The sequence below is a fragment of the Alosa sapidissima genome, chromosome 3 (genome assembly GCF_018492685.1).
Source record: "Alosa sapidissima isolate fAloSap1 chromosome 3, fAloSap1.pri, whole genome shotgun sequence".
Lineage (NCBI taxonomy): Eukaryota > Metazoa > Chordata > Actinopteri > Clupeiformes > Clupeidae > Alosa > Alosa sapidissima.
In genome coordinates, this window is record NC_055959.1 from 18,182,767 (window position 1) to 18,195,995 (window position 13,229).

At 42.3% G+C, this 13,229-nt stretch overlaps 1 protein-coding gene across 1 annotated transcript; it reads left to right on the forward strand.

Moving 5' to 3' along the window:
- Window positions 1-74: 74 nt before the first annotated feature.
- Window positions 75-5,823, forward strand: desi1a (desumoylating isopeptidase 1a). The gene is made up of 6 exons (XM_042087985.1): window positions 75-492; window positions 1,084-1,105; window positions 1,261-1,330; window positions 1,610-1,719; window positions 1,957-2,079; window positions 3,315-5,823. The coding sequence occupies exons 1-6, from the start codon at window positions 402-404 to the stop codon at window positions 3,406-3,408; spliced, it is 510 nt and encodes a 169-aa protein (XP_041943919.1). The 5' UTR covers window positions 75-401; the 3' UTR covers window positions 3,409-5,823.
- The last annotated feature ends 7,406 nt before the right edge of the window (window positions 5,824-13,229 follow it).

Here is a 13,229-nt window from a genome sequence, read left to right on the forward strand (position 1 = left end):
CAATGGGATGGTGGTGTGCACGAACTTGATTTTCACTGTTATTAACTTGTATACCACTAGATGGCGCTGTTGCAACTAATCTTACCACCCATGGAAGAAGAAAGATACCACCAGACATCTCAGTCTCAGTGGGCAAACCTAGCTGATCCGCTAACACTTAGCGTTATAACATTTACCCTTAGGTATCATTTTAACCATTTTTGAATGCAACGAATATCTTGTGATTCAGACTTCAGACAGTATATTCGTCCGTACCGATTTATTTTAGATTTAGGACATCACCAGCTGACTAACTAGATAGCTGCTAGCTATCCAGCTACCTGGCTGGCTAACTAGCTACTCAGCTGTCAACAAACATCAAGAAACGTTAACGTTTACGGGGAACTGATTTATTCAGAATAATGGACCAGCACAATACGACATACTCCGTCCAGCTTTACATATACGACCTGTCCAGGGGGATGGCTCGTCAGCTCAGCCCTATCATGTTGGGTAAGTCCAGCTCTTTTACATAATACTGGGCCTGGTCGAGATATGCAGCTAGCAGCATTACCGTTACCCCTGTGAACTGGAAGGCTCCAATGGAAAGCCTATTTTGACTAGCGGGATAGCATCATGGGTCAATGCCATATATATATATATATATATATATATATATATAGTGATTTTTTTGTTTGATTTTTTTGTTTTGTTTTAACAGCATACCAGTCCAGTGTATGCAATGAATAGTCCACATAGAGATATATGGAGACTTTATTCTGTTAAACATACTTGTCCTTGTGTACATTGAGCTTTGGCTATAATGTTGCTGAAACGTTCATGCCAATAAAGCTTTTTTGAATTTAATTTAATTGAATTGAGGGAGGGAGAGAGAGAGAGAAAAGTGAGCTTTAGATGTCTTTCTTAGCCTTTGGCACAGTAATTAATGTAGGTCGTCTGTCTGCTGAATCTGGCATTGAATCAACACACACAGCTGTGACCTGACAAAGGCCTACAAAAAGATTGGCGAACCTAACTGAAATTCATGATAGAGAGTTACTCATGACATTGGCTCTAAATATTTTTTTTCTCTTCATCACACAGGAAAACAGCTTGATGGAATCTGGTAATAACTTGTAAATAACCTAATTTAATAGCCTACATTTTTTTGTCCTTCTATGCATTTGTCTCACCTATCTTATTTAACTTTACTTAACTATGTAGTTGTAATGTTTTTATCAAGAAGATCAAATCACTAATTTATGCTTCCTCAACCCACAGGCACACTGCCATTGTGGTTTTTGGAGAAGAGTTTTTCTTTGGAGGTGTTGGCATCTCAAGCTGTGCGCCGGTACAGTTTAACTGACACATCTACATTCTCCTAATGGTTCAAAAACACTGCTGCACTTTTAGATTTTACAGCACGTAATACCATTAATTGATATACTTTGTTAGTTATTATAATCGCCATAACCTTCATCCTTTTGTCTGCAGCAGATCATTGTTATTAGTGGACGCGGCCTTTTAAAATCTAAACTTCATATTATTAAAATACTGTAGAAATATTATTCACTTGAATGATTCTGTACTAACTTATGTGTTATGTTGTATGTGTGTGTGTGTGTGTCAGGGTGGTACGATGTTGGGCCCTCCAGACTCTGTGGTGGAACTTGGAAACACAGAGGTGAATGAAGAGATCTTTATGGATTACCTCTCATCGCTCGGGGAGACCAGTTACAGGTGTGTGTGTGTGAGAGAAAGAGAGTTTGTGTGTGTGTGTATATTGTTTTTTATATATTGTACTACTATAAATATATATATATATATATATATATATATATATATATATATATATATATATATATATATATATATATATATATTATTATTATTATATTATAATATCATATATTGTAAATATATTGTACTATAAATCAGACATTTTCAACCTTTCTGTCTGTCCGTCTCTGTCTGCAGAGGAGACCGGTACCGACTGTTTGAGCACAATTGTAACACCTTCACCAACGAGGTAGCCCAGTTTCTCACAGGCCGGAAGATTCCGTCTTACATCACAGACCTTCCCTCGGAGGTGCTCTCAACGTAAGTCTCAGCCATAGAATTGTGGACAGTGTCCCTCTGCTACTCTCACAGTAACTGTATATGTACAGTGCTGTGCATAGGTTAGACACCCATGCTAAAGTTAACTTAAAAAGAGGAATAAAAAAATCATCTCTTGGAAATTGATCATAGATAGATAGATACTTTATTTATCCCCAAGGGGAAATACAAGATCTTAATGCCTTAATTACAAAAATGAGGGAAAATCCAACCTTTAAGGACACCATTTTTTTTGTGAATGAATAATGTATCGTAAATACATAAATGCTCTTCCTTAAAATACAGGGGGCATACGTAAGCACACCCTTATGTCAAGGCCAAGGGAACTTTATCAGGATGCATAGTATCCTGGATCCATGAAATAACTGGCCTTTAAAAATAAAAATCTGCCTGCCTCTATGGGAATTAACATAGGGGTGTGCTTACTTATGCTCCCTGTATCAAAATCAAAGCTTTCTATAACACTTGCACCATTGTCAGATTTTATGTTAGAATGCATCGCATGTGTACTGTATGTGAGTGACAATGCAAAGGTACAATTAGCTTTAATTCTCTCTGTTTTTTTCTCCATCTTTATTTCTGTGTACTGTATCTGTCTTCTCTCACTCTTCTCCCTCTCCCTCCGACGTTCTGTCTGTCTGTCTGTCTGCTCGCCTGTCTGCCTGCCTGTCTGTCTGCCTGCTCGCCTGTCTGCCTGCCTGTCTGTCTGTCTGTCTGTCTGCTCGCCTGTCTGCCTGTCTGCCTGCCTGTCTGTCTGCCTGTCTGTCTGTCTGTCTGCTCGCCTGTCTGCCTGCCTGTCTGTCTGCCTGCTCGCCTGTCTGCCTGCCTGTCTGTCTGCCTGTCTGTCTGCCTGTCTGTTCGTCTGTCTGCCTGTCTGTCTGCCTGCCTGTCTGTCTGCCTGTCTGTTCGTCTGTCTGCCTGCCTGTCTGTTCGTCTGTCTGTTCGTCTGTCTGTTCGTCTGTCTGCCTGCCTGTCTGTCTGCCTGTCTGTCTGCCTGTCTGTCTGCCTGCCTGTCTGTCTGCCTGTCTGTCTGCCTGTCTGTCTGCCTGTCTGTTCGTCTGTCTGCCTGCCTGTCTGTTCGTCTGTCTGTCTGCCTGTCTGTTCGTCTGTCTGTCTGCCTGTCTGTCTGCCTGTCTGTTCGTCTGTCTGCCTGCCTGTCTGTTCGTCTGTCTGTTCGTCTGTCTGCCTGCCTGTCTGTCTGTCTGTCTCCGATGCAGGCCTTTCGGCCAGGTGCTGCGGCCCATCCTGGACTCCATCCATATCGCTCCCCCAGGTGGCAATGTGATCAACGGCCATAACAACCACAGTTAGACCCCCCTGCCGACCACACTCTCAAGCAAGAGAATACACGACGCCCTTTTAGCTGACACGCACTATGTGGTGAAGGTCTGCTTTCTTCTGTATTATACCGAACACGATGGCTTTTGCTCCTTGTAGTTCACGTGTATTTATGATGCTTTGAGTATATGTATGTGTATATATATATATATATATATATATATATATATATATATATATATATATATATATATATATATATGAAGCTGTTCTGTTGTGCACAGATTTGCACATTTCTACCCTGGTCTGGAATCTCTGTCTTGGTTTTTTGCTTTTTTTTTTCCCGAAAATTGTTCTCACTTTCCTCCCTTTTCTCAAAGTGGATCATTTCATACTGCTGAACTTTGAACCTTTATGTCAGATATGTGTATTTATTATCGGCTTGTCCCGTGGTGTATTTAGTCAACATTTCCTCTTCTCTCTTCTCCTCTCCGGTCTGTCACAATGGAGACATATATCCTGTACTGAGACATAGGCAGAGACTTTTACAGAATACAAGGGGGTCTATTGCTCTGACTCACAATGCCAAATCTAGAGTAAAACATCAGAAATACATTGTGTTTGACAGAGCAAAAGAGCACAGGAGAAAGCCCAGCCTCACTGGCTCAGTGTTGGTTTCCAAAATATTTGTTGCTGAATCATTCAGTTGATTTGCTCTGTTATTTTTACTCTACAATGCATCAAGAAATGTAGAATTTCTGAAGCCAAGAGCCAACTCTCATTGCTTGTGTAGACTTAATCCAAATCAGCAATTCAAAAGCAAAATCAAGTTATGTTTATAGGAGAGGGCGTATGTGTGTGTGCGCGTGCGTGCGTGCGTGCGTGTGTGCATGTATGGATGGGTGAGCGTGTGCTTGTCTGTGCGCGTGTGTGAGCCTCTGCCTGTGTGTGTAAACTCATTTATTTAGTTCTAACCCCAGTTCTGTGCGGTGGAAAGGATCATCACTGTCTACCCACCAGTGGGACTAATTGAGTATCTGACTAAGAGAAGGGTTCATCTCACCTTCACCCCCAGCTGTAGTTGCCCAGCTCTGTGCCGAGCGGAGGGCCTTAGATCTTCATGCCCCACCAGACGGTGTGAGTAATGTACACCTCGGTGCCTTCCCCCCCAGTCCACACCCCCAACCCCCCCTTTGGCACTCACACACGCTCACCAACCTGGAAGAGTTTGGCACTGTTACCCTAGCAACAGGCTTGAGAGGGAAGGAGGAGCACAAGAGGTGGGGTCAACCCCCCCCGCAAACACACACACACACACACACACACACACACACACACACACACACACACACACGTACATACTCATGTACTTACTCTCCCTTAACACTTAACAAAAAAACCTCCAGAAGAGTGCTGTAGGGACCATTAACATGTTGTCATCAGGTATTTATTTTCCTGCTGGAGCTAGCTGTAGCTCAAGCATTGCTGTTTGAAGTTGTTGCTGCATCAGAAATATGTAAACAATGCTAATGAATATATGCCTCATATAAATAGTTCTAATGTACTTTATGTGTACATTTGTATTTGAAGGTAGACTTTTCATGAAGAGCTAAATCTTACGCAGCAATGCGTTTGCTTTTTTTAATGTTGGGCTTTAATAAACGGCAAATCTGGAATTTACAACCAGTGCCATGTTGGGTAAACACTAACATTTACAAAGCTGGTGTTCATTCAGCTACTCATATCACCAGGAGACTTTTGACGTTCTTAAGCCAATATGATAAAGGAAGGAGAGGAGGAGGGAAGTGGAGTGAATGCTCGCCTGTTGTGCAGTCATACAACTGAGTACACTAGAATCCAGCTATGGACTCAACATAGCAATCATGAGGCCATGCATTAGGAGCCTGGCAGTACATCTTAGACTTTGTGGGTAGTGTCACAGACTCACAGTGCCACATTTGATGTACACTGTGTGTGTGTGTGTGTGTGTGTGTGTGTGTGTGTGTGTGTGTGTGTGTGTGTGTGCGTGCGTGCGTGTGTGTGTGTTTGAGTGTGTGAGTGAGACAGGTGTTAATACCCTGGGATCTTTTTTGTAATATTTTCTTTTATCCCCATTAAACATGCTCTCTACCAGCTATTAACTAATATGACCTAGAGCACATCAACCCTCATTATGTGAAATTATATGGTATGTTTATTCTGTTTTATTGAAAAGTTTATTATTTAAAATATTTCTTATGTTAAGTATTTATTTATCTTATTTGTGTTATTTGTATTGTGTAATTATGAATATATTTTTTTTCAGTTGCCATTCATTGTCATGTGTAGATGTATAATGTGAAGCCATCATCCATAAGTATTCTTACATGCACTACAGCCTTGAATAAATTGCTTATGTTCCAACCTACTTCTGCTTTAGTTTGAATAAAATATGCTCAGAACAATTCACCAGTGTTGCTTAAGTGTACTTATTTCAATACCATCTCTCTGCAGTGTACAGACACAGGACGTTCTAGTGTTGCTAAACTGGAACTGGAACTGGGCATTTAATAATTTGTCAGTAGGAGGCATTTTACACAAAAGGGCACATTTTTTTTGCTTGAATCACAGACTATCTTCCCCCCTAGAACAGACTTTTAGCTTAAGTCTTGAGAATATCTTGACAAAATTAAATAAGTGACATGGATATCACAGTATGTTTCAAGTTCACTTCACACACTCTACTATTCAGTGTCTCAGCTGAAACTGAGCAGTGGCTCAGCTGTTCTGTTTGTGTAGCAGCATAATACATCTAATTCTGTGCTGTCTTATTACTGCCATGTTTCCATTCAATGGCCTGATGTATTGGTAAAATACATTAGCACAACAGTAGCACACCGGTAGGAGTTATCTACAGTACTGTCCGACTGAAAAATAACTGACACTGCCTGTCTTTTACTGTTTGTTGGTGACCAAAGTTCACTCCTAATAAAGCACTGTCCCTGGCCTCGTTTGAAAGTTAATTGCTACTAGTTTTCACTTCTTCCCTCAGTAAACACTATCACTATTATTGGCAGTCCATGCACAATCCCTTATCCTCAGATTTATATACTCCAGTCAGGGACTAAAAACAGGATGATTTTCATTGTGGTTTGTAATGAGCAAAACATTATTTTCATGTTCCCGTTCCAGTTTTCCAAGGCCTCTCCTCTAAATGGTAACCAGTGTAAGAACGGTAGAAGAACAGTTAATAACATTACATTGATTTATGAAGTAGCACAATAGCCTAATCTTTTTTCTGCCTAAAGGTTCAAATCAAAGAACATTGGATATCAAGGCTAACTGTTTAAAGCACTGTGCCTGAACTTAGGTGAGGCCTGAGATTTGAAAGTATGCAAGTCGCCTATATAATATCTTCGGAAATGTCTGATAGCCTAACTTCTGGCAGAGAAAGTTCCCTTGCTTTAAGCCCTGTAAAATACACTAGACATAGATATTTTCTTAGTGTCTCTGGTATGTTATTTCAAACAATGTTTCAGTAATGTAGGCTACTTATTTGGAAAAGGCAGTGTGAAAAATACGGCCCAAGTCCACACAGGATGTAGTAGCTAGGACTCACTGAGGTGAAGTGTTGATGGGGTGAAGAAGACAGCAAGCAGATAGATAGATAGATAGATAGATACTTTATTGATCCCCATGGGGAAATTCAAGGGTCTCAGTAGCATACTGTATACAGACATCACACACAACATGCACTTACAGCAGAAATGGTAAACATAAGTATGAAAAATATAGCAACGTGGATTTTGGTAGAGTGCAGATTTATTTACAGTGCAGGAAAAAGGAATGCTCCGACAAATAGCAAACAAAAAAGACTTGACAAAAAAGAAACAAAAACAAATTCAAAAATCAACAAACAAGTTTTCCAAGTCAATAAAAGAGCAAAGTTCTCAATACTTAGGTTACACATGCAGCCTCACAGCAAGCTGCTGCATCCAAAATGCTCTCCTTCTCAAGACTCCTCTTCCTCAGACTCAAGACCCTGCAGCAGAACCCTGACTTTAAATTAAGCCAACCAATTATCTCTAATTGGTTGGTACCACTATCACAGGGTCTCTTTCCTGCACAAGTACAATTACACATTTAAACACACATTGAAACATACATTAACATACATTTCACCATTGACAATAATGACAGTATAAAATTATAAATACATACTAGGCTAATCACATCATTGGAACACAAAATAATAAATATACACATAGCCTAAGCCCCACACAATCTGCCACTTTCCCTTACCCAATCAGGGAACAAATTACACAATTGTTCCTTGGGGGAAAGATAGTTGTGCGGGACCAGAAAGTGTAAGGCAAGCTATTCAGTGTTTGTTTGTGTTTGCATTGTAATAGTTAGAAGCTAGTGCCTGTGTGCGTGTAAGTGTGTTTCCATGTTTGTGTGTGTAGGAGAAAAATAGTCAGTTTACATGTTGCGGAAAGGGTCAGGCAGATTAGTGAAAAGGAGGGGGCTACCTTTTCACAGGCAGTCTGAAAGTGTTGGATAGGATATCCATCTTACAACTCATAGTAGACCTACAGTAGCCTATTATACAGGGGGCACACTGATTCATAAAATCGGACTAACGTGTCTGGGGAACACTGTATGGACAGGTGATTTTCAAAGCCTATGGACTTTTGAATAATATTCAAAGAAAAGTTCATTTGAATGATTAATACCAATGATCTTTTTACTCTGGATCAAGTGAAATTGGTTTTGTTCCCAATTCCAGTTGTGTTCATCCAAAATTGTCTTATCCCCTGTGTAATCCCTGTCTCCAGTTTCACAGCAGTAACTGTGTGTGTTCTGAAAACCTTGTCCCCACACATTTACTGTACATCAAAGGTCAAAATCCCTGTGCACAGCCCTTCTTGCTCCAGGTGCTGATGGTGTGCAGTATAAGTATGGAAAAGTCAAAAGAGTAGTATACATCGCACTCTGGAGGGTATATTTTGCTGACTTTATTCGGCGTGAACTCACGCCAAATAAAGTCAGCAAAATATACCCTCCAGAGTGCGATGTATACTACTCTTTTGACATTTACTGTACACTCAGACTTTAACATTATCAATCTCTGCAAGGAGATTTGTGCTGAATGGTGTCTGGTATTTTGCGCCATTTTGTACATTGTTGTTCTCCTTCTTAGTTCATACAACTGTCGGTAGTTCTTGCCGTAATGGTGTATGCTCCCTACAAATGGGTCCTCTTCCGTTAAATCTCTCAGTGGACGGGCACCAGATGGCCATTGTGACACATACTCATTACTGTGCTCAGAAATATTCATCTCGGAGGGGGAAGACCTTCTTAAACGACCACTGCTGAGGTCCTTAATCTCGCCCCCTGGTGCTGCAGATCCTCTGGCTGTTCCTGCTTTGCAACCCTGATTGACCTTATCAGTGGTACACTCAAATAGCCGAGCAGTCCTTGGGGCAGGTACAATGAGAAGATTATACTATTTAGGAGAGCCCTCATCCCACTGGCTGTGCAGCCCCTGGCCTTAAGTGACAGCCACCTCCATTTCGCTCTGAAGGACAGCAGCCTGAAGCCAAAGGGTTGATGAGACAAAACTTTTTACGGATAAAGGTGGTCTGGTACTTTTTCAAGTTCTCAGGTGTGGCCCCAAAGAAGGTCGCTGCTCATGAGCCACCTGCCAATGAATTTGCATGAGTGAGTCAAGTACCCCAGAGGTCATCACTCTTGCCTGGGACACCCACCGTGCTGGAAGCAGTGTCTCTCCACTGAGCCAGGGTCTCATTATCTTATTTATGGAACCGGGGTCAGACGCAGAACACTGCAAATTTAACAAGGCAGCTTAAGGGCGTTTTCTTAGGACACACCGTACAACACTTTTTACATTGCCGCATGTTGTCTCTGACAATCATGAGTGCCATAGCATCAGATGATCCACTCTCAGTGTGAAGTCTGATGTCATCAGCAGCATGTGATAAACAGGAAAGCCAGCCCGACCGCTGGCTGTTTTTATGTCGCACTGGGAAGAACACTGATTATTATTAGATAGAGGACAGTTTTTCAGCTGGGCTTACAGAGAGAATAATCATTATTATCACAGAGATTTAGTGACCCAGATAACAGTTCACTCTGGACTAGATTTGGGCCTGTTCTGGCGTGGATTCTGACCACATCCACATCAGGGGCTGTCCTGTTACAGTCAGATCCACACTGTTACAATCAGATCCACACTGTTACTGTCACATCCATGCCACACCTATTACCATCTACCACACTGTTACCATCAGATTCCCACTGTTACCGTCAGATTCCCACTGTTACCATCAGATTCACACTGTTACCATCAGATCCCCACTGTTACAGTCAGATCCACACCTGGTACAGCCATTCTATGTGTGGGTTTTACGTAATGTATTACTTTAGAATAAATGAAATTAAATAGATTAATGATATCCCCCTAAAATGTAAAAAAGCACATGGGTATTTGTGTTACACAGCACATTATCTTCTTTCAGGTGTGACTCATCATTCTGTCAGTTCCACACGAAGCTCAGTAGTCTCTGGTGTCCTCGTCATCACAATAACAGAAAATCAGGTTTGAAAGGTGCCACTTAGGTCATTGAGTGGCACTTCCTGTTGCGCACGTCTCTGCTCTTTTCTCTGTTATTTTTGCTCCGAGTGTAGTTTGTGTGCGCGTTTGTATGTGCGTGTGTGTGTGTGTGTGTGCGTGTGTGTGTGTGTGTGTGTGTGTGTGTGTGTGTGTACGCGTGTGTGTACGCGTGTGTATGTGTGTGTGTGTGTGTGTGTGTGTGTGTGTGTGTGTGTGTGTGTGTGTGTGTCTGCGTGTGTGTAGAGAGAGGCCTGTGCCAAGAAGGCTGAGGTGGGTAGGGGCGGGGCACCTACTGATGATTCAAACCCGCGTGAGAAAAAGTGGGCACCACTGCTGCACCTGCAGCACTTTTGTCCAAACAGATAAAACATGCAGTTCTTAAGGCCTCCTTACACTGACAGACTTTGGAAAGATTTGCAAAGATTTGGAAAAGATTTTTGAAAGACTACAGTCTCAGACCCTCTCACATCTAAAGACAAGTAGTAGAGTTTTAAGTCACTGACTATGATTTTGCAATGACTAGGGATCTTGCAGGGTCACTATTCACAAGACTGCAACTAGATTCCTTTAAATTATTACCCATCGTGCAATACATAAACAGGAACTGAAATAATAGCCTACTGAACTCAAAGTCGTATTTTCGTGTTTCTGCAGCATTGTTTCATGCGTGACATCCCTAACCGATATAGAGTTGTTCTGTCACGTGGAAGAGCCGAATAAATATGTATAAGAAATTACAAATATTATAAGAATAACAAATAATCATATAGGCTATTGCTGTCGTCTACTTTGCCCCTACCTGTCTGATGTTGGAGAGAGGTCATTGGTTTTTATAGTTCACGTCACTATTTGCATGAGCCACGACTAGAAAGACTTGCGATAATATCAAACATGTTTGATATTGTCGTAACGGCAAAACTGACTCCGACTGACTTAAGATTCATACCCGTCAACCCGTCAAAATCATTGATGCATTCAGGTTGCCAGATTGTGTATGAAATACACCCTACACATACACGATCACTTAGTTTCAATTTCAACCGTTTTGTCATAGGCTAAAACCTGGCAACCCAAAACCCAAATAAGGATGCGGATGCCAACTGCGCAGCCTGAGTCTCGTCGTAAGCAAGCAGGCTAGATGAATGGCCTACTCCAGAACTGTTGTGAAATTGTTGGGAATGTAATTGATTAACACATCACATAAACTGTTATTGAGTGTTGTTGATACACTGAACTTGTTCCCTCAGAACCAAATCTGACAGCAAGCAGCTTTGGAGTTTTGGAAGTAGGCTGCAGGCCGGCAGCTGGTGGATACATAGCTGGCATGCGTAAGGTAATGGTAAGGTAAAAGCAACGACCGAAATGCAGTGTTGAAACACGTGTATGAAACATATTAAATATGCAAACACAGATCCGGTATAAACACTGATCCCACCCTCCCCCCCCCCGAAAAAAAATCTGCCGTTTTTGGAAAGCTAAATGTTGACAGGTATGCTAAGATTGGCACCTTACACTTAACGATCTAGTTGACGGGAGCGCGCCGCGATTCCAGCACAACTCCCATGATTTCTGTCCGACTTTGGAAATTTAGTCGCCAACTGTGATAACAGACCAAAATCGTAAAATGTATGCCATTAGATGACGTTACAACCCTGTTGACTGTTCTTGGGGCTCCGCCCCTTTATTCTGTGTGTTGCCTGTTTGTCTCCTGCAGGGTGCTGAGTGCAGGGGTGGTGCCTAATAGTTAATGGGCTGGACTATATAAGAAGGCCGGGTTTCCCATGGACGCTCTCTTGGCCTTATCGCTCATTTGTGGCTTGCTCCGATGGGGAGAGCTTGGAGAGAGCCCTCGCTGGTCGTGTAGCCCTGTGTGCTGGGAGCTCCCTCCGTCTTCGTCGCGTTTTGTTTTGTTTATTCATTTCCCCTAGACACACTTTGCACGACACTTTGCTTTTATACATTATACTGACTTTTTTAATTTATGTAAATAAATTATGTATTTATATTAAACGCAGTGTAGTCTCCCCCATTTTATGTCAGGTCTGCTTTGAGCCAAGCAGCCTTGACAGATGACATGAGGAGATGTGAATGAGAGAAAAGGCAATAGTGCGCATTCAAGTGTGTACTTTCATAGTACAACACTGGGAGGCGCCAGAGTACTCATTATGGCAATCTCTGCTTAGTATCTCTGTCCCTCACATTCCCGGAGTGTGTCTGTCTTTCCCTCTCTCTCTTTTAAACACACACACACACGCTCACACACACACACACACACACACACACGCACACACAGAAATACATGTCAACATCATTATGGCAGACTGAAGGTCTTAAATTTGGTGGGTTGAGAAAAAAAGAGGGAGAGGGAGGTAAAAACCATAAGCCATGACTGACAAACCCTGACAAGAGCCTGACAGGCAAAGTTTCTTCCCCTCTCTCTCTCCCTCCCTGTGACCCAGAGAAGTTTGGACTGCACGTCCCAAGGCGCCTGGGTGTGATTACCACAAAGGCAAGGGGGTGAACCCAAGCAAATAAAGTGGCTGCCATGTCAGGGGTAATGACTTTCTAATCTGTCACACAGAGCGTCCCTCACAGTGACACGACGCCAGCATTTCCAAGCGCATCTCTGGCTCTGTAAGGCCGCGTCTCTTTGGACATGCCTGCACTTCTCTGTTTGCATGTAGTTCAGAGGTTGTGTGTGGGGCAACTGTTGTTTGTGTGACAAATTATTAAAACAAACCAACATTCTTGGTTTGTGTGTGTGTGTGCGTGTGTATATGTGTGTGTGGCGTACTGTGATGTGATCTTTGGTAGGACGCCCCAGTGAAAATCTGACACAGCAAATTGTGATAATGAGTCATCAAAAATGAAGCACTTCACAATGCTGGAATGCCTCTCGGCGAGTCGTCCTATCACAAAATGGCCATAAATCAGCCCGTCACTGCCTACAGAACAAAAAGGGTCTGTTTCTCTACGCGACCCCCCTCGAGATGTGGTCATTGTAGGTCAAACATTTCAAATCTACCAGCAAGTCAACTTGCATGATTGTCAATTTTGTGTCTCTTTGGACGTGGGATAGGGAATATCTCTCTTTCTCTCTTTTTCTCTCTGTCTCTCTTTCCCAACTGGAATTGAAACCTCTGAGGGGTTCATGCTTGGGCGCGCTTGTCCACACTCTCTCTCTGCTCATCGTTCTCCTCTCCTCTCCTCTCCTCTCCTCTCCTCTCCTCTCCTCTCC

Excerpts from the sequence above, each read along its gene's own strand:
- desi1a (XM_042087985.1), top strand. The coding sequence starts at position 402 with ATGGACCAGCACAATACGACATACTCCGTCCAGCTTTACATATACGAC. Across the intron at positions 1,106-1,260 it reads AAACAGCTTGATGGAATCTG|GCACACTGCCATTGTGGTTT; the intron begins GTAATAACTTGT and ends CTCAACCCACAG. Across the intron at positions 1,720-1,956 it reads CTCGGGGAGACCAGTTACAG|AGGAGACCGGTACCGACTGT; the intron begins GTGTGTGTGTGT and ends CTCTGTCTGCAG.